General features: G+C 38.3%; 1 protein-coding gene across 11 annotated transcripts in view; it reads left to right on the forward strand.

Moving 5' to 3' along the window:
- UTRN (utrophin) overlaps positions 1–21,164 on the forward strand; it is a 496,097-nt gene that overhangs the window by 162,503 nt on the left and 312,430 nt on the right. For all 11 annotated transcript variants that reach the window (XM_054505586.2, XM_054505588.2, XM_054505587.2 and 8 more), the window contains 9 exons: positions 4,121–4,234; positions 4,907–5,062; positions 9,239–9,409; positions 11,247–11,426; positions 15,492–15,626; positions 17,183–17,332; positions 18,604–18,765; positions 19,207–19,335; positions 20,036–20,209. In XM_054505586.2, the coding sequence (XP_054361561.2) occupies positions 4,121–4,234; positions 4,907–5,062; positions 9,239–9,409; positions 11,247–11,426; positions 15,492–15,626; positions 17,183–17,332; positions 18,604–18,765; positions 19,207–19,335; positions 20,036–20,209 (1,371 nt within the window). The remainder of the gene's footprint in view (positions 1–4,120; positions 4,235–4,906; positions 5,063–9,238; positions 9,410–11,246; positions 11,427–15,491; positions 15,627–17,182; positions 17,333–18,603; positions 18,766–19,206; positions 19,336–20,035; positions 20,210–21,164) is intronic.

A 21,164-nucleotide genomic window follows, 5' to 3' on the forward strand; every position in this document is an offset into this window, starting at 1 on the left:
TTAATGGGCAGAGAAATACTTTACACGTGAGCTCTTGTACTTTGAAATTCTTGTGTGATTGAGTTAATGATGAGCAGAATTTGGGTATTTTTTTTTTTAAGGCACAGGAAACACCTGCTACAGGTGGATTGAGACAATATTTTCTTTCTGGGGAAAGAGGAGGTATTGGAGGGCGGAGCAGAGCTCTCTGTCTCCCACACTTGCCTGCACACAAACGGTGGCCAGTATTGATCTTACTAACGTTTTAAAAACCCTTCCCATATGGTGTAGCCACGGGGGGAGGCGGGGAATGCCGTGAGAATCTGCTGCCACCAGGCATTTCTAAAGTTTGGGCCTTCCCTCATTTACTGGGCTTTCTTCTGCTGAGCTGACTTCAGAAGATATAGTAGCTATTTTAGTTCCTTTTGAACACCAATAGGATAGGACAAGGATTAATCCTGGCAACAGTTAAAAACATTAAGCTGACTCATGACAGCATGTACCCTCCCTGGCTGCTCATTTCTGAACTTGGAAGTGGTAGCTCTTTATGGGTTAATCTTGGTCCTAAAGCACTTGGTTTTGTAGATCTTAGTAATAATAGCTAGCATACTGCATGCCTGCTTTATACCAGGCCTTGTCCAAGCATTACCTCTGTTTTTCAGAACAACCAGGCGAGCTAGTTGTTATTATTCCTATTTTATAATTGATCTGCTGAGGCTCAAAGAAAAGAAATTAGTTTCTCAGGACCTTGTGGCTGGATGAGGTGCTGACCTTGGTATTCACACTTTTTGTCTTTCTTTTCATGGGTCACACTGCTTCTCTTAGAATTTGGTGTGGCCAGGATTATGTGAAGGATTCTTAGTAGTGAAAACAGATCATCAGATTCCCACCTGTTCCTTTTGTTACTGTTGGGATGATCAGCTAGTTTTCATGGCTTATCTGTGTCTATTGCTTTCTTCTTTTTTTTTTCCCTTTCTCATGTTGAAGTGTAAGAGAGAGAAGGAACAGGTGTGTGAATCATGTGTGCTCACATGGTCTGTGTGTATCTGGGAGAGGGAGGAAGGAAGGCGGTTGATTTCTCACTTGCCAATGACAGATTGCTGAGGCTGCTTGCTTCAGTCAAGGCTGGTTGTGATGAAAACCTCCATAGAGTGTAATGCTTCCCTCTAAATTTCAATAATCCTTGGCCCAATTAAAATCCATCTTTTAGGGGCGCCTGGGTGGCTCAGTCATTAAGCGTCTGCCTTTGGCTCAGGTCATCATCCCAGAGTCCTGGGATCGAGCCCCGTATCGGGCTCCCTGCTCAGCAGAAGCCTGCTTCTCCCTCTCCCACTCCCCCTGCTTGTGTTCCCTCTCTCGCTGTGTCTCTCTCTGTCAAATAAATAAATAAAATCTTAAAAAAAAAATCCATCTTTTAATTCAAAAATTGGAGGTAATGAATTGCCCAGTTATACAGCCGTAATGGTGTTTTGAGTTCTTAAAAAGTTTAGAATGGAGATTAACAGTGCAGGAAGTGGCAAGTCAAATGGGCAGTCAAAAAAAGTCCCCCCTGATTTCTAGAGATAGATGCATTTGTACTTTCTCTCTTTTTGCACTTTTATCTTTCTGCATCCCACCTCCCCCTGTCCTGGGCATGTCTTGCTGCGTAGATCTTAGGACACGGAGCAAATACAGAAGAGATATGTCACCAATTAAAATAATACATAGGAGGAAGAGTGCATGAGCTTGTGAGAATAGTGACAGACAGGCTAAAGAACAGAGGAAAAGGACGCTTGAGGGAAGCTCACAATGTGACTGAAAGGGTTTTTGAAGCTGTGTTTGGAAGCATGTGCAGGGTGCCCAGGGTCAATAAGAGAAGCTGAAAGGCCAAACAAGTGCTTTTTGCTCCCTGTTTTCATCAGAGAAGGGCCCTGTAAATTGGGAAGTGTCAGATGGTCATTATGGAGGGAGCATTCGTGCCTCAATTAGGAGTTAGATAGGAAAACTACCCCAGATCCTACAGTGCCTACATCTACATCCCAAGTAATGTGGGCATTTTACTCTTGGTCTCAAGACCACATTATGCATCTTGTGAGAAATTACCAGAAAAATAGAGTTGGGTGAATGTCCTAATTTGGGGGAAACATTATTTTCTAGAAGTTAAAGACCTGAAGTAAGCTTGATGTTCCCGGCAGAGCTATAGATAAATGACAAACCAGAGATCTTGTATGTGTTTAGGAAAGAATGTGGTGGTCGCTAGGAATCATCATAGACACCACTAAGAAGCCTTGCCAAGACTTATTTCCTTTAATTACTGCTTTCCTTTATTTATTTTTTGGAGGAGGGATACCAGATTGTTAGATACACAGATTCATAATCTTCCATTTCATGTATGCTCATTTGGTTCAAATAATGGCTCCCAAACTCATTTTTGGCAACTCTTGACTTCATCGGTAAAGTATTTGAGAAATCTCTTCCAACCTTATAAGAAGGAGGAGGTAAGCTGGTTAGGTGCTAGTGTTATGTAGATTTCCATATTTTGAAAACTAAGCTAAAACTTTGTTGATTAATGAATGACGTAAGTCCTCATGGGGAAATGCTCAGGAAGGCACTGTCATTGGTCCTGTTTTTCACCAGAAAAAAAACTAAAAACCCAACAGCAAAAAAATTCCTATAGAAAAAGGACATCCCACTGTCAGATATGCAGATAAGAGAAAGCCAGGAGAAATAGCTGGTACAAAAGTGGTGAAACTAAAAATTCAAATCATTTTGTTGGCTTCTCATTATTACATTGGTAACTACTATTGTTAGCATAACAAGGGAAGATTTAATATTTATAAATATCAAGTCTTGAATTTATTCCAGAAGTCACTGAAGCAATATGAGGTAAGGGAAATACAATTTTGAGGTAGTTGTGGGAATTTTGGAATTCTGGCTAACCATAAATACCATTGTGACTAATATATCTATAAACAAACAAATGGAAGAAAGAAACAAAAAACAACCCTAAAATAAGAAGAATAAAACTTAAATGATTTTAGATGGCATTTTATGAATGTAAGAGCCATATGTGAAATGGTGGGTTCTATCGTTACCATTCATTCCAGCATTATAAGGAGAAGAATAGTTGGTTCTGGGTGGCATGTTATAAGGACATCAAAAAAAAAAAAAAACAATTGGCATAGTTTCCTGAGAATGTTGATGGGTGTGGTGAGTGCCATACCTGGATCTCATGTCCTAGAAACATCCCAGAAGGAATTTGGAATGCTTAGCCACTAGGAGACTAAGGGAGGACACAGTGGCTGCTTTTAAATCTTGAGCAGGATTGTAAATGTACCTCCATTCTTAGGGTTGAACGAGAAGCAAAGAATCGACAGGATATAAGGGAACAAATTTAGCTCCATATCAGGGAAACTAACAAGTGAAACTGACCAGTGACTTTAGAATGGGAGGCCTGGGGAAGAAATGACCATTACTTTGCTCTAATACTGGAGATCAAGTTGGACCTACCTCATTGTATTAACAGCCCAGTTCCAATGTTACTGTCTCTCCTTCTCTTTGCAAAATGTTTTCTTTCTCACTTGGTTTTGACCCGCAGCACCATACGCAGTAAGGATTGCAGTGGGTGCCTAGTAAATATTGGGTGAAAGGATGAAGCTGAGCAGCAGACTGTCCTGGGTTCTTAGGTAACAAGGTGTCAGACAGCGGAACTAAGAACAATCAATCTATTGTATCCCCTCCCATGTGCTATTAATTTATTCCTGCTTTGAGTAGCTAACTTTTGGAGAAAATTTGTTCTAAATTACATGAGAACAAAAGAATTTTTTTAGGGGGTTACATCTAGCAAAGCATTTTTACTGTAATTTGAATTTTTAATCATTGATATTGCTCACGTTTAAGCAAAGTAGCTTGGTTCACTGGAGAGTGTTTTGAAATTTTTAGAATGATCACCAAAACTGTCATCTCTTGAGGGTTTTAGTCAATCATCAAGAAAATCATGATTTTCAAATTTGGAAGATTTAACAAAAAGAAATAGAATAAATGAAAATGATACTATCAAAGTTGTGAAAGGTTGCCTTTCTTCCAGTAGCGATAGATCTTGAGATGCACTAGGTTGAGTGTCACTGAGTAATTTCCTCCCTTGTTATTGTGTTCGATTTAGGTGGATTTGAAAGTCATTGAGAAGTGGATGGATGGTGTGAAAGACTTCTTAATGAAAGCGCAGGTGGTCCAAGGAGACGCGGAAGGGCTACAAAGTCAGTTGGACCAGTGCTCTGTGAGTTCTGCTGACTTAGGGCCTCTGCTATAATAAATAACATTTCCGTCTGCTTCTTTGTTATTTGCTGTTATTAAAATTGCACGAATATGACATGACAATAAACCAAGATAAAATATCTTTCACTATAAACCTTTTTTTTTTTTTTTTTTTACTTTATCGTTATTAAAAGAATGACTGGTTATTCATATTTTCATTTTTGGCCAGGGTTATAGAATTTTGCATAGAGAGAATAAGAGCAATTTTCATTAATTAGGAGCTTTGCTATTTTATGTTCCATTGATAATTTTAGGGTCATAATTACCAATTATATATTGGTTTTATTATGCCACATGGTGAGGTTTACAGAAAAACATATTTAACAAGTGAAATTTGCCAGTAAGACTGCATGCAATTTATATTTGGTGAAATCATTAGGCTTTTCTAAATTAATTGAGAGTACTATTCCCTGCCGAGAGTCAAGTATTTCCAATCTAATTTGGCAGATGGCTATATGAAGCGCCCAGGTGAAATGAATTTCTCAAGGCACAATATTTCTTAAGTAGTTAAAAGTCCTGACTCCCAAGCAGTCGGTTTTTATAATATTTTCAGGGATGCAAGCAGAGGCAAATTATAATTATGGCACCCACTTATATAGGAATGAACTCAACATGGGTTTGTTTCTGTGTTCAGGCCTTTGTTAATGAAATAGAAACAGTGGAATCATCTCTGAAAGACATGGAAGAAATAGAGGCTAACCTTCGAAGCTGTCCAGCTGCTGGAATAAAAACCTGGATGCAGACAAAACTAGTGGACTACCAAACCCAATTGGAGAAACTTAGCAAGGAGGTAAGTTTTTCAGCTTTGCTGTTTGTGGCCTTTAAGAGGCAGACCGTTCCTTTTTTTCAGTGTCTGAATTGATTTTATAGCCCATCCAGTTTGAAAAACAGTGGTCTAGAATACCTATAGCGTGGGTGGCAGGTTGGGGCAAAAAAATGGATTTTTCTTTTAATGAAGGGAGGGTACTAACTGTCCAGTTTGGCTCCTTGGTGGGAATGAGCTTGGTGTGTTCAACAAAGAACTAGAAAGGCAGTGTAGCTGGAATAGAATGAAGAGAGGAGTTAGTGGGTGGGTAAGATCTGAAATCAGATCTCAGAATGTAGGTGAGATGGATTGTATTGGCCTTTGAAACAAAATTTGAAAATTTTATTTCAAGGATGATTTCACACAGCAGAGGGTTTTGAGCAAGGAAGTGACATTACCGTGTGGGTACTTTGCTCTGGGAAAGCCAGAATGAAAATAGAGAGATTATTTAAGAGGTTATTGCTGTCTTGGCCCTTCAGACTAGAGAGATAGTGGTGGAGGTCATGAGGACTGTTAGATTTGGACTATATTTTGAAAATAGAGATAGGAGTCTAGTAATGGATTGGACATGTGATCTCAAAAAGGGAATGGTCAAGGACAACTGAGGTTTGGGCAGAGCTTCCACTTTGTGTGAATTGTGGTGCTATTTGGTGAAATGGTGGAGACTCAAGGAACGAGAAGCTTTTGTGAGAGCAGGTGAAACAATGATTTCCATTCTGGAAGGGTTAAGTGTGAGATTATGAGGCATGCAGATGGAGCTCTTCAGCACTTACTGCCAGAAAGAGGAAAGGGTGAGTCCAAAGATGCTGAGAAGTTAGGGTCAGCTGGTGGAGTAACACGCCAGGAGGCTGTGAGGCCCCAGGGCCAGATGGAGAAAGCTTTCCACGGTGCCCTGTACTGAGGATTGCTGAGGCCAAGGAGAACTGAAAGTCAGGCTTTAGATCTGACAAGATGGAGGCTTTAAATGACCTTGAGGAAAGGGTCTGGTGGCATGGCAGGGAAGAGAGTCACGTTGGAGAATGTTGAGAGAATGGGAAGTGAGCAGTTGGGACAACAAGCATAACCAACTTTGAGGGGCAGAGAAATGGGGTGGGTGCAGAGACCTGGGGTCCAAAGAGATGTTTTTGTAATTTTTAGAAATAAAAGATGTTGCAGGATATTTCCATGCCAAAAAGACGGACCTCCCTAAGAAGGAGAAAATAATGAAACGGAGGAGTTTGAGAGAAGATATTCCTGGAGTTAAGTCTGTCATATGTGAGAGGGATGGGGTCCACTCTCTCTGTGAAAGAATTGTTGTTGGATAGTTTCTCCATGGTGATTGAAGGAAGGCAACTCTGGGTACAGTAGGACTGCAGTATAACTGTTCTCTTCTGATTGCTGTTGCTTCGCCAATGAGGTTACACAAAGCTCATGTGAGTGAGGAAGGGTGAAAAATGGGAGGAGACGATGTGAAATACAGGACTGTTCCGCAGACAGCCCTTAACGTCGTACACATCTCTTCATGCAAGGTTTTTGGTTAATGTTTATGTAGGAAAAATTGATATTTGCATCCTTGGAATATTCTGTTTTGTTTTCCCGTAAATTCTGTATTTTGAATATGTTCAAACTTAAAGGAAGTTTGAAATAAAGGTAGAGGGAGTAGCCACATGCCCATTCCTTAATTTGCCAGTTGTAATGTTCTACCACATTGCTTTCTCTCTCTCCTTCACTCTCTCCACACACACTTTTTTCCCCCTAAAAATGTACTTTTTTTTTATTATGTTATGTTAATCACCATACATTACATCATTAGTTTTTGATGTAGTGTTCCATGACTCATTGTTTGTGTATAACACCCAGCTCCATTCAATACGTGCCCTCTTTAATACCCATCACCAGGCTAACCCATCCCCCCACCCCCCTCCCCTCTAGAACCCTCAGTTTGTTTCTCAGAGTCCATAGTCTCTCATGGTTTGTCTCCCCCTCCAATTTCCCCCCCTTCATTCTTCCCCTCCTGCTATCTTCTTCTTCTTTTTTTTTTTTTTTTAATATTTATTTATTTATTTGAGAGAGCGAGAATGAGAGAGAGAGAGAGTACATGAGTGGGGGAGGGTCAGAGGGAGAAGCAGGCTCCTCGCTGAGCAGAGAGCCCGATGCGGGACTCGATCCCGGGACTCCAGGATCATGACCTGAGCCGAAGGCAGTCGCCCAACCAACTGAGCCACCCAGGCGCCCTTTTTTTTAACATATAATGTATTATTTGTTTCAGAGGTACAGATCTGTGATTCAACAGTCTTGCACAATTCACAGCACTCACCATAGCACATACCCTCCCCAATGTCTATCATTCAGCCACCCCATCCCTCCCACCTCCCACCACTCCAGCAACCCTCAGTTTGTTTCCTGAGATTAAGAATTCCTCATAAAAATGTACTTTTGACAGGGATTTGAAACTATCATGGCACTTCATCCCTAAACACTTTAGCATGGATATTAAATACTAAATACTTCTGTCATGAATAAAGACAGTCTTCTACAAAACCACAATACCATTACCACACTTAAGAAAATAAGTTTTTAGTATCATCTACTCTGGCCAAATTCAGATTTCTCTAAGTGTGCTATAATCTGATGGTTTGTGCTTGAATCTGTTGAGATTTGGCAGAAAGTAAATACGGAAAATGGTTTGGAAGTGCCAGCAAGGAGCAAAGAAAGTGTAGATGGATAGATAGATACAGACAGACATAGTTATTTAGATCTATGTATCTATGTACATATATACATACATATAGATATGACAACATAGAAATAATTATGAATTACCATTGATTCATCATATGAGAGTAAACATATGGGAAATGTTTAAGTGTCCTTATTAAGGAGGCAACCATGTGTTGTGTGAATCATTATCTAAAGCCATTCCAGACTCTTGTGTTTCATTGAGTAGTATAAAGGTTGAAGAAGTTTTGGACAAATACAATGTTGCCAAATTTTTATTTTGCTAAGAAAAGATGGATGTGTAAAGTCAATCAACAGATAAAAACAATCTATTTCATCTGTTATAGCCACGGTATCATGAAACAAGGAAAAATTTTAATGCCAAAAAATAGAAAGTATATAATCGCAAGATAATTATAGTTTTGAGCTTTTTTTTTTAAGTTCATTACAGTGTCTTTTTTTTCTCTCTGGATCTATGAGAATTATATAATTGACTAGTGTCCAGAAACTAGTAAGGAGAATTTTCTGGAAGCAGAACCCAAGGAATCTGTATTTACATATATATATGTATTTTTTAAAAACAGCTGCCCCACTTAAAGTGCTGATCAGCAGGACTTGGGCATCAGGGCTGCATAGTCTGCTTGCTCCTGCAGCACCATGCGGGCCAGGGAAATCAGAGCTCCTGTGTGGCCCCTTTCTATTTTTAGGTCTGTGATCCTCTTTGAAGAGTGGGTACAGGAAAGCCTCTGAGGATTCTCTGTCTCTCTCATGAGAGCCGTCCTATTCCTGTGCTGACTTTTGGTCACTGTCACCTTTGCGGCCAAGCAAGCCCCTGGTGCCGTGACCACTACTCTGAGTGGGAGGAAGTGAGCGCTGGGTGATCTCAGTGGGATGCTATCTACGGAAGTCCGTTTGTGTCAAGTATTTGATTATCTGAAATATTTAACTAAGTTATTGAATGAGATTCAGATAAAACCTATTTTCTGATGTAACTTTTTTGTGTCTGTGTGCAGGATACAAGTATAGTAGATTATCAAAACCAGAATTTTGTACAGCAGTGTTTTATGGGAGAAAATGGACATTCTGGTTGCTTCCAGGTTTTTTTTTTCCATAATAAACAGTGCTACAGTAAATTTCCTTAAAATATATGTTTTTATGGCTGTAGGCTAGATTCCTTCATTTGGGGTTACTCTGTCAAAAGTTATGCATTTTTAGAATTATAATAGGTATTTCCATATTGGATTAATATCCAAAATGTGGTGTAGCGTCCCAGTTATAATGATTGTTTTCGTTGTTGCTTATATTCCACAACATCAGCACAAAACGTATGAAGGACTTTATCTGAATGTTAAAACAAGACTCTTTGTGGAAGGTTCTCACTGTGTCCTTAGATATTAGAAACTAGAACTTGACATTTAGTGTTTTAGCATTTGTTTATCTGGGTGAATGGCTTTTCCTTTCCAGATTGCTATTCAAAAAAATAGGTTGTCTGAAAGTCAGGAAAAAGCAGTGAACCTGAAGAAAGATTTGTCAGAGATGCAGGAATGGATGACCCAGGCAGAAGAAGAGTACCTGGAGAGGGATTTTGAGTACAAGTCACCGGAAGAACTAGAGAGTGCAGTAGAAGAAATGAAGGTGAGTCTGGGGCCAGTGTCAATAGGCTTTATAGCTCCCCTTCTCCCTTAAATATGAATGAATGAATGAATGAATGAATGGGCGAATGAATCTATCTATCTATCTATCTATCTATCTATCTATCTATCTATCTATCTATCAGTCATCTGTAAAGCATGATATGTACATACAATCTTGCATAGTTGGATTTCAAATTGGAAAAAAAATATGGAAGGATAGCTGCTATGATTTTAGTAGAAAAAGGAAGCCGAGACTCCCTGTGTTCCATTTGGCCCATGAGTTGAGTCCATGAAGGCCCCTAAGACTGTCTCTTCCGTTAGAACCTCAGGGAGCCCTAGAGAATGACTAAAAAATTTAGTTTTATCAGTTATGTTCACAGTGTTGTGCAACCATCAACACTTATCTATTTCCAGAAGTTTTAAAGAAGAATTGTCTTTTGTCAGGAGCAAGGGCGACTTCCCAATTTGGTTGCGATTTATCTTCATTTTATCAAAGGTATTCTTCCAGTGAATTCATGGGAAACACATGAATAACAAAATTTTGTTAGAGCAGGTAAGAGTCGCAGTAGGAACATTGTCAAGGGATTTAATATCATTTGGGTCTACAGGATGTATTTCCTGTAAACTTACATTCCTGTGTCAATAGTCTTGAATGCTTTCTTTTTTTGGATAGTGAAGGAACTGGGCATCATTCCCAAATTTCTAACATTGATTCAAGTGTCCTTCAGTGTTTATACCAAAGGAGATAGTGTCTTAAAGGCTATTAAAAAAAAAAAAAAAGATTAAGCCACACATTAACTGTTTTATGCCAAATTTAACTTGCCTGAAAGTATAACTAAAGCAAAAATTTCTGTATATCTGTTTAAAAAGGGATTATATTTCATCAATGCATTATTGAATGTGAATCAAAGTAAATACAGTAAGGGAGTCTTACTGTACTTGTATGTAGTGTTTTCACTGAAGCATCTTTTTTTAGTGTAGTTTTTTTGAGAGCTTTTAAAATATTCAGTATAAGGTATTTTAAAGGTAGCCTACCGTGTTAAGAACCATCTTATTTAATTTATTCTCTTCCTTTATATTATTGGCATTGTAGTTTTGTGGTTTCTTAAAGTCACTAGGGATGAGAGCTTAGAGAAATAAGTTTAACCTTGATTGGGCAACATTCTATTTGTTTTTATTCTTCCAAACAACCGTTATGGTTTTAAAAACCACTATACTTAATTACTTTAACAACCGAGAGAGATTTAAAACCATTAAGCAGTAGAGGAAGCTAAAAGGGAACATGAAAAGCTGTCTTGGGTTGATTTTTCTGAAAGTGAGTCTTCATCCCCAGCATGGAGGGAAAGTCAGGAAAGAAGCTATTTCTAGGTTAGACTTCTTAGTATAACTTCATCAACTTCGAAATGCTATTAATTATCAGAAGCACAGATACACCTATGTTCCAGGAGAAAAAAAGATATGTTTAAATTATTTTTAAATGATACCTCTACTATGGCGAAAATTTATTTATTACAGTTTAATATGCTCAGACTTACAGTGTTTAATTAAAATACCTCACTTAGATTTTTATCATGGGCCCAGACTTTGAAAATACTCCACGTCAGTAACTGAGGGTGACTCAGGTGTTCACATTGCTTGTTATGAAATGTAAATGTTACAGTTAGTGTTTGTTCTTATTTCAAAAGTACTCTCTGTGGTGATTACCTAAATAACATTCCAGGTGGGTAGTTAGAATCATGTCAGCATTTTAATTTTGGTTTAGTTATCTTTTTAAAAAAGAAATAAATTAGTTACTGAGAAAGGGAGACAGTTTTCAAGTTCATCCTTTCTTGGACTAGAGGGCGAAAGAGGACGTGTTGCAGAAGGAGGTGAGAGTGAAGATTCTCAAGGACAACATCATGTTACTGGCTGCAAAGGCGCCCTCTGGTGGCCAGGAATTGACATCTGAGCTGAATGTTGTGCTGGAGAATTACCAACTTCTTTGTAACCGAATTCGAGGAAAATGCCACACGCTAGAGGTATGTTATTTTATCAGTGACATATTTCTGAGATCAAACTGTGTAAAGTACCGACCATTTCCATATCTTGGAAAAAACTCGAATTTTCTTTTCCAGTATGGGATCATAAAGGAAAAGTCGTTCTTGGATAACAAGTTGGTAAAATGAAACTGCGATAAAAAAATAGGAAACCAAAATTTGCCTTCAATTAGTAGCAGGTTCTTGGGAAAGCGGTTTCATATCTTTAGAATTTTTTTATATGTGAAATCAAGGTTTTCATGTTTCAGGTGATCTGTAGGGTCTGTTCCAATTCTAAAATTTTAGAACAATGTAATGTGAGCCTCTCCTTTGTTTTATTTTGCCTGGTTAGTACACAGAGGTGAATTGAGGTTTTTTGTTATGACTGGTGTCTGAAGTTAGAGAGTCACCTGATAGAAAGAAGAACTTGCAATGTGCTGTTATTTTCCTGGACCATTTTCCCCCCTGGCCGTTGGTTGAAGGTGTAGATGATGCTGAGTTGTTGTTGTTGTTGTTTTTAAATAAGTTTTTGCTTGTTTGTTTTGACATTAGTGTGACTTTTGTTGCATCTTACTGAAAAGATTTAAGAAGAATTTCAATTTATAAACAATTTAATTTAAATTCAGTTCAACTTAAATTAAATGATTGTATTGTGGTAAATCCTAAAATGGTAAACAATCACAGTTGTAATATTTAAATTCATTCAGTGCTTGGCTTGTTCTGAATCTATTTTGTGCTAAGATAAATATGTATAATTCAAACTGGTTAATAAGAAAGCTGTAGGTCAAACAAAACTTCATTCCTTAAAGTTAACATACAGTTGATCCTTGAACAATGTGGGGGCGGGGGTGGTTAGGAGCACTGACCACACCTAATGTCACTCAGCTGAAAATCTGTTTATAACTTTTGACTTTCCCAAAACTTAACTACTAACAGCCTACTGTTGACCAGAAGCCTTATTGATGATATCAACAATCAATTAACACATACTTTGCATGTTATATGTATCATGTACTGTATTCTTACAATAATGTAAATTAAATGTTAAGAAAATCATAAGGAAAAGAAAACATGTTTATATTATTGTGTTGTAAAAAAATCCATGTATAAATGGATCCACGCAGTTCAAACCTGTGTTGTTCAACGGTCAACTGTATTGTCTAATATAAAATACCTGAGGTTACTCAGTTGAGAATTTAAAATTTAAAATTTTGTAAACATAATATATAATATTATGTATGCCTAGTCTTGAATCCTAGTGAATGATCTTGGACTTGAACTTTACTGTAGTTTTATCCATGTTTTTGTTTTCCTATTTATTTATAGTCAAAATAACAATTCATAATATGTTAAAATAATGAACAAAGTCCCTAAGTTATACTAATCTAACAAAAGACCACCACGTATCCTGTGTCATTTCTTCAAGTTGTGTTTATGACCCAGAGGTGGCAATTTGAGGATGAGGAGTGAAGTATGCATGTTGAAAATTTGGAATTGCTTTGAGAATTACCTTGGAATTAATTTGAGAGAATTACTTTGAGAGAAGAGAAGGAAAAATGCCAGAAAAAAAAAAAAATGATAAGAGAGAAAAGATGAGAAAAAAGATAATATCTTTAAAGGGGGAAATGAAAAGATGAATAAAGAAGTTTAAAAAACTGAAATGCTCTGAAATTTTGTCCAAGATGACTAAGGAATCTTAGGCAGAAATAGCCCAAATTCCTAAATTAGAGTAAGAATGTTTTTCTTTGGCAGGATCCAACTTTATTACCTTGGTTATTTCTAGATTCCTTAATTTATTTTTAAATCATGAAATATTTCAAATTTATAGAAAAGTACAGATAATAACACCTATATAGCCCTATATAACCAATGTATAACCATATATATATATATATATATATATTCTTCAGATATAACTTAATGTTTTGCCTTATTTTTCCAGATCTTGTTTTTAAAATAAAACAAATTAGCATTACAGACTATGTTTCCTCCTTTCCCAGCCCGTACCCTCTCTCTCAGCCCCTCTCTTGAAGTAGTCATTATCCTGGAGTTGCTCTATATTCTTCCCATCCCTGTTTTTATATGTTTAATATATACACTTATGTTTCAGTTGTCAGTTGCTATGTAACAAACCTCACCAAAGCATAGTGACTTACAAAAACAGCCATTTATTATTTCTCATGATGCGTGGGCTGATCCGGCCCAGCGGAGTTGCTCTGCTCCACGTGGTATAGGGAGAGCGCACTCAGGGGGCTGCATTCCTGTGGGAGCTCAGCAGGGGGCGCTCGCAATGGCCTCTCCTCTGCCGGTCTTTCTTCCCGTGGTTCTCTGCAGCAGGGCGGCTGGCTTTTAGGAGGGAGAAGCAGAAGTTGCCAGCCCCCTTAGAGGCCAGGCCAGCAATTTGGTAGAGCATCACCTCCGTAGCATTCTTTTGTCCTAAGCAGGTTGCGAGGCCAGCCCACATCCTGGGGGAGGAGAAAACAAATTCGCCACCTAACAGGAGTAGTGGCAAAAAATGTGTGGTTATTATCAGTCCGCCATAGTTCACTCTCTGGCCATAAATTCGTTCCATTGTTCCCTCATGCAAAATGCACGCAGGCTCTCTCAGGGACTCCCAGAGTCATATCCGGTACATAATCAAGGTCGAAATCCAGTGTCTTGTGATGTGTGCATCAGGCCCAGATATAATGGGGCTCATTGGAGCAGTTTCTTCAGGTGCAGGTGTGCGGGAGCAGTGCCTCTAGATCTGGTGACCTGGGCACAAAAAAGACAGGTTATCTGCACCCCCCATACCCAACATCCATGGTGAGATGGGCACAGGAATGCCTCGGTGGACACTTCCGTTCAAAAAAGTTGGCAGAATGGAAGGTAATAAACAGTCACTGGTAATGGCGACTCTGAAATCTAGTAATAGTAGTTTTGGTATCTGGCCAGGTACGTGTGTGTAGTCAGTGTCCTACTCCATCAGAGATAAGGTTCTGTTGGCTGCTGAGTAGATCTCGGTCGGCTCTCTGTAGAAATCTGGGGGACTAGACACCTCTTTTCTCTTTTAGTCTTAGCCAGGGGTAGGCAGATTATAGCCTAAGGAGTAAATCTGGCTTGTGGCCTGTGTCTGTATGGCTCGTGAGCTAAAAATGGTTTGTCTATTTTTAAAAGAGTGGTTCAAAAAGCAAAACACACACACACACAATAAACAAAAAAGAATCTGTGACAGAGACTGAATGTGGCCTATGAAACCTAAAAGACTTACTGTCTGGCCTTTTATAGAAAAATTTGGAGTGCTGGGATGTACCTTCTCTAAGTCAATAGATCTGAAAGAGGGTCACCCCAGGAGGCTCCCTGCTGGACTCTTTCTCCTAAATTTATCAATCGAATAGGCTCATCCTATATGGGAAGGGGTAGTTCCTCCCATAACTTTGCTCCTAGAAAGTGGAGTATAAATTTATCCCTCTCCCCGCAAAACTCCCGTAGGAATGGGGAATAAGTGATTGGGACTAATACAGTAAGAGTATAGTATAACTCCATTTGGTTGAATGTGACTCTCTTCATATATAGACACATTCATAGGAATTTAGGAAAAAATTGAAAGAGTATGCAGCAGATTGTTAGATCAGTGAGCTCTGAGTTAGAAGAGGGTAGACCCCAGGGAATTCTAATTTTCTATATGATTTTGTTAACAAGTGTTGCAGTTATGAGTACTTTTTACCCTCCTGTTTAAAAAAAAAAAAAACAACTGATAATATTTCCCTCCTGGTTTCTTCTACTAATTATATAGTTTTATTTTTGGCATTTAAATAGATCCTTGGAATTTTTTTTAGTGCACAGAGGGAGACAACTCATTCCTCTTTATCCCCCGGTCCCCCCCCCTCCCACCAACTGGTCTCATATGATTTGTTGAAGAATTTTATTTTTTCACTTATTGCAATTCCAACTTCATCAGTTTCTAAATTTTCAAGTATACTCATATCTAAACGAAATTGTTATTATTAGAAGAATATGTTGTATTGGAGCTCCATCACCTCTCAAATGACTTCTTTTATAATAGAGCTTTTTTCTTGCTCATGTTAGGAAGTATGGTCTTGCTGGATTGAACTGCTTCACTATTTGGATCTTGAGACCTGCTGGCTGAGCACTTTGGAGGAGCGGATGAAGAGTACCGAGGCCCTGCCCGAGAAGGCAGACGCTATCAATGAAGCCCTGGAGGTGGGCAGTTCTTTCTGTGGCAGCGAGGCCAAATGCGTACTCCAAGGAGGAACATGGTGCTTTCTGCTGACAAAGGCATTTGCTTTCTCGGTGGTTTTCAGCATAACTTCCATGACCTGCAGTATTTATACAGTCCTGTGTATTTAGATTATTGGTGACCCACAAACTCAGCCTCGTGGGGTGGGTTAGCTGTTTGATAATTAACACATTTTGGGCATGAGTACCTTTAGCAGAGCACCCTAGTGATTTTCCAGCTTATTTTTACCTTTCCCCAGATAAAACTGCCTTCTGTTATTAGGGTAATTGCTCTCTTGTTTCTTCATAAAGTTATTTTTGCTCATTAGACAGGGCAACTGCTGAGTTTACAGTAGCTCTTGCTCTGTTATCTTCCCCCATGTGAAGAGCTGGGGACGGGTTAGAGTGGTTAGTCTTTGAGGCTTGGATCCTGTCTTAGGAGCTTGTCCCCAGGCTTAGGCTCGAGCTCCACGAGGCCAAGAAATGTACCTGCTTTTTCATCATTCCCAAGTTATCAGCACAGCGTGTGGCCCACGATAACTTAAAAACTCTTTCTTCAGTGGATTAAAATGTGAAGAGAGTAGATTTGCTTCAAATAAAAGAGGAGGAAGAGCGTCCCTTTGCTTTTAAAATGGAAGGGACACAGGATGGTAACTGAGTGGATGACTGGACTAAAGGTCAGGAATGAGTCCAAGGTGGGACCTGAAGTCCAAGAGCCGGATGCTCTGCTGGAGGAAAGATACCGCTTCTCAAGTAAGATCACAGGGTGAGAGGTTGAGAGAAGAAGAAAAAGTATGAAATCTTCCTTTAAAAACATATCTTCCTAATATGAGAATTAAAACAGGTGCATTCCAGAAATATGGGAACATGGAGAGAAGTAAAAAGCAAGATAAGCACTTTTAAACGTTTTGGTGTATTTCTTCCTAATTATTATTTTCTATCCACACTGGAAGGCAGTACATTATAGTACTGGATAAATACAGTCTTTAAGTACAGTCTTGAAGTTGGAATTGTAGCTCTACTTTTTACTGTGTGTTTTTGTATTTAACCTCTGTGAGCTTCAGTTTTCCCATCTGTAATATGGCAATAGTATTTAGCCCATCCAGCTAATTAGATTTATGTATATAAAAAGTGTGTATATAAAACAGTGTCTAGCATTCTGTGTATGTTGTAGAAAAATGAGTACCTATTTTTAGTAATATGGTCAATAACCATTGGAGATAATTTTGCTTGTATTGTTTTCTGCTTTTAAAATTTTCATCATACCATGAACATTTCCCTACGTAATTAATAATTACTGAAATTATTTTTATGAAAGTCTAGTAACGTGTATCATCATTCATACTGAGTTTTCAATTTTAGGTATTTATTAATACCATGATGGACATTTTTGTAACTTAATCATCTACCTCATTTCTGGTCCTGTTCTTTAGGTAGATTTATAGAGAATGGAATTACTTGTTTAAAAAAGTGGACATTTTTAGGATCCTTGATATATTTTGCCTCAGTCAGTGCATATTTTTTCTCCTCTCCCTGTCTAGTCTCTGGAATCCGTTTTGCGACATCCAGCAGATAATCGCACCCAGATTCGAGAACTTGGCCAGACTCTGATTGATGGAGGGATTCTTGATGATATAATCAGTGAAAAACTGGAGGCTTTTAATAGTCGATACGAAGACCTGAGTCACCTGGTAAGAATTGGGGAACCCAAATGTTGATAGGTATCACGGTATAGAGCTGACTGCAAGAACTTTTACCAAGGGGAAGAGTTGGTAACCAACATGAATAGGGGTGTCGAGGACACTGAAATCCTAGGTGGGGAAGAGTAGACCTAACACTTAGAAGACAAGCAGAACTTTGATGAATAAAGAAATCTACCCTTGAGATTGTTTCTACTTATGAACTATTTAATTTCCTTTAAGGATATTATAGCTATATATAAGAATAGGAACTCAGATTATCCTAGTAAATATTATGACCAACTGAATTTGACGTAAGTTGCTGTTATAAAATGTCATAATCTCTAGATACCTATTCAGAATGCATCAAATATGCATGTTCATATCAGTAAGTAGAGAAAGGAGATTATCCTTTATAGGAGGGTTGGATGGATATTACATACTTTTAAACACATTAAATAATAATTATTGATGTTTAGGTTGTGAAGAGCATCAAATTCACCCCAAAAGTGCAGCAGATGGTGGTTCGACACATATGTAAATCCATAGAACTTGAGACTTTGGAAAAAAAAAAAGAGATTTATATATTCACTCTACTGATAGACATTCTTGTTATATTTTATATCGTTATTGATAGGCTTATTGCGGGTTCCTGTAAATATCCTAAATGTGTAATAGATGACATTTTTATTGTCTCTGTCTAATATGTTATGTGGGAAAACTTTTTTTTTTAATTGAGGTATAATTGAAATATAACATTATATTACTTTCAGGTGTATGACGTAATGATTTGATATTTGTATACGTTGTGAAATGATCACCACAATAGGCTTAGCTAACATCCCTCACCATACATCGTCACAATTTTTTTTTCTAGTGATGAGGACTTTTAAGATCTACTCTCTTCATACTCTCAGTCTGTTCTTGTCTCTATGAGCTTGTTTTTTTTGTTTGTTTTAGATTCCACGTATAAGTGAGATCATGTGCTATTTGCTTTTCTCTGACTCATTTCCCTTAGCATAACACCCTCAAGGGCATTTTTATATTTTGTCATTGTATATAGAAAGAAGTAAAAATTAGTAATTTACTGTAAGATAAATAAGACATTAGAAGAATCTTTTCACTGTTATCTTTGCTCATTATTATTTATTTGTAATGTAGGCCAAAGTTTTGAGCTTTTACAGTCTGTTTCTATCTTGGTGACCAGAACATGAAGGTTTTCTTATATTCAGCTCTTTATATTGGTGCTGAGCAACTAATGATTCAATTTTTCCCCTGTGTAGGCAGAGAGCAAGCAGATTGCTTTGGAAAAGCAGCTCCAGGTCCTACGGGAAACTGACCACATGCTTCAAGTCTTGCAGGAGAGCTTAGGGGAGCTGGACAAGCAGCTCACAACGTACTTGACTGATAGGATAGATGCCTTCCAAGTTCCACAGGAAGCTCAGGTACTGCCATGGAGTGGAGGGCTTTCAAGACATAAAAAGAGCATATGTAATCACTTCCTCCCCCACAAGACAACCAGCCCCTCTTGCCATTCCAAACTGAGTCAGTGAGGAAGGTTCACCTTACTTATGGGGCTGCATATGGGTTTGGAGTTCTTTTGGTCTGTCTTTGAGACCCTGGCAAATGACCACCATTTTAAAATTATAGTTATAACGTTGGGAAAATTCCTTTTTTTTAATAAATAAGTGGTGAACACTAGAAATGACGAACGCCAAGATCTTAGTTTGTGTGTCCCACATGGGAGTCCGGCAACACAGGTGGCCTATATTATTATTAAAGTTATTAAAGCTTGTACAGTGGTCAACATGTTCTTATGTATTGTGTGACTATCTGGAACTTTTAACAGAAGAGATGTTCTCCCCTTTCTGATCTCTTTGTTGCAGAAAATCCAAGCAGAGATCTCAGCCCACGAGCTGACTCTGGAGGAGCTGAGAAGAAACACACGCTCCCAGCCTCCAACTTCCCCGGAAGGCAGGAATGCCAGAGGAGGAAGTCAGATGGACTTGCTACAGGTGAAGAGGGAGAGCAGCTCCCTTTCGCTCTTTGATGTGCTGGGCGTAAAAAAGATGAGGAAGAGCCGATGACTTGGATGCCTTTGGTCTTCTTTATGCTATGAACAGTGGGATGGGAATGATGCATTGCATCCCGGGCAAAGCAGCAGAAACAAATTGTTTCCATATGGGTGGAAAATACTGATCTGATTTTATAGTTGAATTAAGAAGAGAGAGCAAGCTAGATTTAGAAGTTATCTTTGTATAGATTTTTTCATTAATGCAGAGCCTCTGTCCGTTCTGGCGTGGCCTGGTGCACTGGGCAGGCTGAGAGCATGGGAGGCAGCACCACCAGTCCTTTAACGGTGGATGTGAGATTGACATTGACTCTGAGCTTGCCATGAAGGGCATTTTGAGTTTTAGGTTCTTGAACTATATTTTTCAAACAGGTGAGAAATTCTGTGAAGTTTTAATTCCAGGAAGGCTCGCTTAGCCTTTTCTTATGTCTTAGACTGATACTCTGTCTGTCAAGTAATTCATGACACTGTGTTGTGCAGTGCACTCAGGTGATTGCTTAGGAACAAAGCCAGGGTTCCTTTAAGGAATGTTTTTATGGCTGCTTTATCTTGCAGCTTTCTAGCAGTGTGTGTTGTATTAATATCATCTGCTGAGAGAGATTATCATTCTGACGTGAATTGCTTATTTTCATTTCTGGAAACAGAGGAAGCTTCGAGAAGTGTCCACAAAGTTCCAGCTTTTCCAGAAGCCTGCCAACTTTGAGCAGCGCATGCTTGATTGCAAGCGTGTGTTGGATTGTGTTAAAGCAGAACTTCATTTTCTGGACGTGAAGGATGTGGATCCTGATGTCATACAGAGCCATCTGGACAAGTGTATGGTGAGGCCATTGGGTGGATAATGTGTCTAGTGGGTTTTCCAGCAGCTTAATATGGCTTCGTCTGGTGCTTCCATACATGGCTTATTTAATAATTACCAGTCTATAGTGAGCTAAGAAGAGAGCTCAGTGGTGAAAAACAGGTTAAAATAAGAAGTGTGGTAATCTTCAAGGAAATTAGAAGAGATAAGAGAGACAGGTGGGAGAGAGTAAAATCAATTACTACAATGTAACGAGATAAGGAAGCTGGAATAGACATGCATATTACATGATTTAAAAAACAAGGGAAACACATCTTAATCACAGTATGAAGTTAGGGAAGATTTTGACAGAATGTGACTAATAAGCTAAGTTTTAAAGGATAAATTTGAGTCAGCCAGAAGAACCATACTGAGAATAGATGTCAGGAATATTACGGTATAAAAGAAAATCATTCTTAAGGAAAGTAAAGCTTTGAATTTCAACTTAAAAAGTTTAAGCCTAAAATATGAAAGAAGAAATTATACTTAGAATTGATGTCAGGAATATTACTGCATAAAAAAATCATTCTCTAGGAAAGTAAAATTTTAAATTCAAGTTTAAACCTAAGATGTGAAAGAAGAAATTATTTATAAGGCCTTATTACTATTTTAGTCTTCAACATTATAATTTAGTTGAGTAGAAATTTTAAAAATAATGTGGCTAAGTATACACAATCTTAGAATTAGTCTTCTTCTTGAGAAGAGTCACGAAGAAACTTAAGATGACACTTGTTAAGACAAAAGTCTGGGGAGAGTTCTTTGTGCTTTTCAAAATTGCAGTCTCCTTGTTTGTTACACACTGAAAGTTTGTGTACTCGAAAACTGGAATGGGTGGGAGAATGAACGGTAAATTTGTGGGTGTGTGAGTGTGTATGTATGAGTGTGTATGTCTGCATTTGTGGGCATATATGCATGTCTGTGTGTATGTGTGTGAGTGT

The sequence above is a fragment of the Mirounga angustirostris genome, unplaced genomic scaffold (assembly GCF_029215605.1).
Source record: "Mirounga angustirostris isolate CCGP_5_RB_7025 unplaced genomic scaffold, mMirAng1.0.hap1 SCAF_8, whole genome shotgun sequence".
Taxonomy (NCBI): domain Eukaryota; kingdom Metazoa; phylum Chordata; class Mammalia; order Carnivora; family Phocidae; genus Mirounga; species Mirounga angustirostris.